General features: G+C 60.7%; 1 protein-coding gene across 3 annotated transcripts in view; it reads left to right on the plus strand.

Annotated features, from left to right (window-relative positions):
* The window catches only part of KIAA0513 (KIAA0513 ortholog), a 60,457-nt gene extending 57,808 nt beyond the window's left edge, over positions 1–2,649 (plus strand). For all 3 annotated transcript variants that reach the window (XM_017543644.2, XM_017543643.2, XM_017543645.2), the window contains one exon: positions 1,208–2,649. In XM_017543644.2, the coding sequence (XP_017399133.1) occupies positions 1,208–1,257 (50 nt within the window). In that variant the 3' untranslated portion in view covers positions 1,258–2,649. The remainder of the gene's footprint in view (positions 1–1,207) is intronic.
* The last annotated feature ends 523 nt before the right edge of the window (positions 2,650–3,172 follow it).

Consider the following 3,172-nt stretch of genomic DNA (forward strand, 5'->3'; position numbering starts at 1 on the left):
GGGCCGGGGTGCGGAGGCAGGGCCGGGGTCCGGAGGCAGGGCCCGGGTGCGGAGGCTGAGCCGGGGTGGGGAGGCAGGGCAGGGGTGTGGAGGCTGGGCTGGGGTCTGGAGGCTGGGCTGGGGTCTGGAGCCAGGGCTGCGCCCACTGGTGCTTCTGCACTGCCAGGAGGTATGTCGTGTGGCCATCAGGAATGTGGTGCTGAGCTCTCTGGGCGGTCGGCCCTCCTATCTCCCCAGTCTGTGCAGGTAGATGCATAGGACACCTCTCATTCCATTTGGAATCCATTTCTGCTAGATGGGATTGCTGGGGTTGGGGCTGCAGCCTTGGTGTTCACAGTCAGGGCAAAGAAAGAGGGGACACAGCGCCTGGGCCCAGAGCTTGCACGGAGCCAAACTCCAGCCCCGAGTGGCTCCCTGCTGAATGGCGGCCGCGGGGCTTCCTTTTCTTTCTCGGACCTCACTGCCATGGCAAGTATCGAGGAGCAGGGGAGGTGGGGAGGGAGTTTTGAGGTTTCTCTGGAATCTCTGGCCTCCATGACAGCAGGGAGCTGCTGCGGTGCTGGTGCCCTCCTGTGTGGGGCCGGTCCCCTCCTGTGCAGGGCCGGTCCCTGTGTGCCGCCTCATCTGCCGCAAACACTGCTTCCTCTTCGTGGGAAAGACCTCACGCTCAGGCGTGGATACAGATCGACGCGTATTCCTTAGGGAATCCCCTTCTCCATGTAATTCAAGGGATCTGTGGTGGAGTGGCCACAGGAGGCGTGACAGTGCCAGTGGCTACTGGACCATCTGAAAATGTTGCCAGCAGCCCCACCTCACTAGCAAAGGGCAAGGAGGATGCTGTCACCCCCCTGGTCCCCAGGCTGGCCAGACTGATCATGCTGTGCCTTTCACAGGCTGCAGGGGCTGCACTCCACGACACCATTTTCCTAAGAATGTACATTCCCAGTTCTGAGGGCCCCTTCCAGGCACCTGCTGTACCCCGCAGGTGGCGTGCAGGTCAGGAGGCTGTGCGTGCACCGTGCCCTCATGGCACAGCCCTGCCCTGAAGCACACAAGCAGTGTGGCCTGTGGATGGCAGTGTGGTTTGGAAGTCGCAGCCCTGCCCCCAGGGAGGCCCTGATTCGTCCCTGCCCGAGTGACAAGAGCAGAACATACCTGTCCCTGTCACCATCCTTCATCTGAGAAATCACATCGTTTTCTCTTCCAGAGCAATACAAGCTGCTCAGTGACCACATTGAGCAAATGGCCACTGAGTAGGCCCCAGAGGTTGCACTCTGCGGAGGACTGAGCCCACGTGCTGTTCTACCGGGCCCGGTGCCCGGCTGCCACCCCACCCGATGACCTGCATGAAGCCAGCAGCACCCAGAGTCGCTCCCGCTGCCCTAGAACTAGCAGTTAGAAGAATCCGCTGCTCCTCCCTCCTCTCCTCTGCCTGTGTCTGTGCCCCCCATCCATGTGCCAAAGTGTCTCTTGGGTCCCACGGCTAAAGCCGAGGTGATCAGCCGTACTCTGAGTGCCAGGCTTGTGAGAAGAGACCAAGAGGGAGGAGGGGAAGGACGCCATGGGCCATTGAAGGCCAAGGGCTGGCGAGGGTGGGGCAGGCGAGAGACACAGGCAGGATAGCCTTGAGGGGGGGCTGCAGCCCTCCAGTGGCAGAGGACTGGAGATGCCGCTCACAGCGGATGGCCCTGGGTCGTGTTCCTGCTACAGGGTCGGCCCTCTCCGACCTTGAGGAGGAAACACCTGTTTTAGGGAGAGGGCAGGTGTGGTGTAGAGGATGCTCTTGGCTGGCTAGAGCAAGACCTGGCACCACCAGAGGGACGTGTGTGTGCCTGCAGATGGCCTGGGATCTGTGTGTCTGTCAGAGTCACAGCAGTGCCGAGGTGTCTGCAGCAGACCACGAAAACCATCTGAAATGCGCCCGCCTGGCCGACAGCTCCCTTCTGAAGCAGAGAAGCCTGTTCGGTCATGAAGCAGCGTTGTGCCGTGTGTCCCACACAAGAAGTACAGGAAAGAAGTTTCTTTACTAGCTGCTAGACAATGCCCCTTTCTAAAGGCAAACAGTGCTGCTCTTTATTCCAGACAAGGCAGGAAAGTCTGAGTTGGGAGTGACAGCTGCTGGAGAGAGGCAGTTCTGGGCAACGCGCAGGGCGAGCCGGTGGCACCAACTCCGCCTCCAAGCGCTGAGCGTTGTGTCCCTGCCCCCAGGGGCTCCAGAAGGCGCTTTTCCTTCCCCACCAGACCTTTGGAGTTCCTTCCTCCAGCCTCTGCAGATACGCCCTTCACCTACTGCCTGGGAACCACGGCCCTTCTCTTCTGTGGGTCTGTACCACACACACTTCAGGCCAGCCCGTGGCCCGGGGCCTGACTCCCAGCAACCGCAGGGTGGCTCCGGAGCCTCCTGTTTCACCACGCGTGGATGCTGCCAGCCTGCCTGGGGTTCCCTGCCTCTTTCCCGTCACCACTGCGGTCACTGACTGTGAAATAGGCCCATGGGGCTCTCCCTCCACCTGCCATCCTCCCCTCCCGTCCTTCCTGGCTACCTCCTCTGACATTGGGTCACATAAGTCCCGTCTTGTCTGTCAGCACCACAGAAGCACCTGAGAGTCACCTGGCCACTGCTTGGAAGGTTTTCCTCTGGGGAATGCTCCCCAGAATGTTCCAGAGATGAGCACAGACTGGTTGCATCACAGAACGTGTGTCTGGGGCATTACCTGAAACATGGTGTCATCTGATGCATTTGGGCCCCATGCTGCCAGCCTCCAGAACCGGGGAGCTGAGGCTCAGGCCCCTGACTGCATGGCGTGTGAGGGACTTCAGCCTAGTGATGCTGCTGGCCGGAGCATGGCCATGCTGCAGTGCACTCGCCATGAGCTGGGCAGGGGCAGGGGTGGGGGCTTGTGCAGGCTGGGCTTCCCCTCCCCCATGGTTGGGCCCTGATGGCCGCATCTCCACCAAATCCGTTAAGAGAAACATCAGAGAGAAGGGTGTGTGGACATCCGTTGCTCTGATGCCAATTGCAGATAATACGCGCCTCCCGCAGTGTCCAGCCGTGGTTCCAGGGCACTGCGCCCTCCTCCCTGCCCCGGTGAAACTCAGGGCTGACTATCGGGAGCTCCCTTCAGCCGTCTCGTCAGCGTTCTTGGTCTTGTGTGATTCACGTTAGCTGAAA

Source organism: Cebus imitator, unplaced genomic scaffold, assembly GCF_001604975.1.
Source record: "Cebus imitator isolate Cc_AM_T3 unplaced genomic scaffold, Cebus_imitator-1.0 Scaffold159, whole genome shotgun sequence".
Taxonomy (NCBI): domain Eukaryota; kingdom Metazoa; phylum Chordata; class Mammalia; order Primates; family Cebidae; genus Cebus; species Cebus imitator.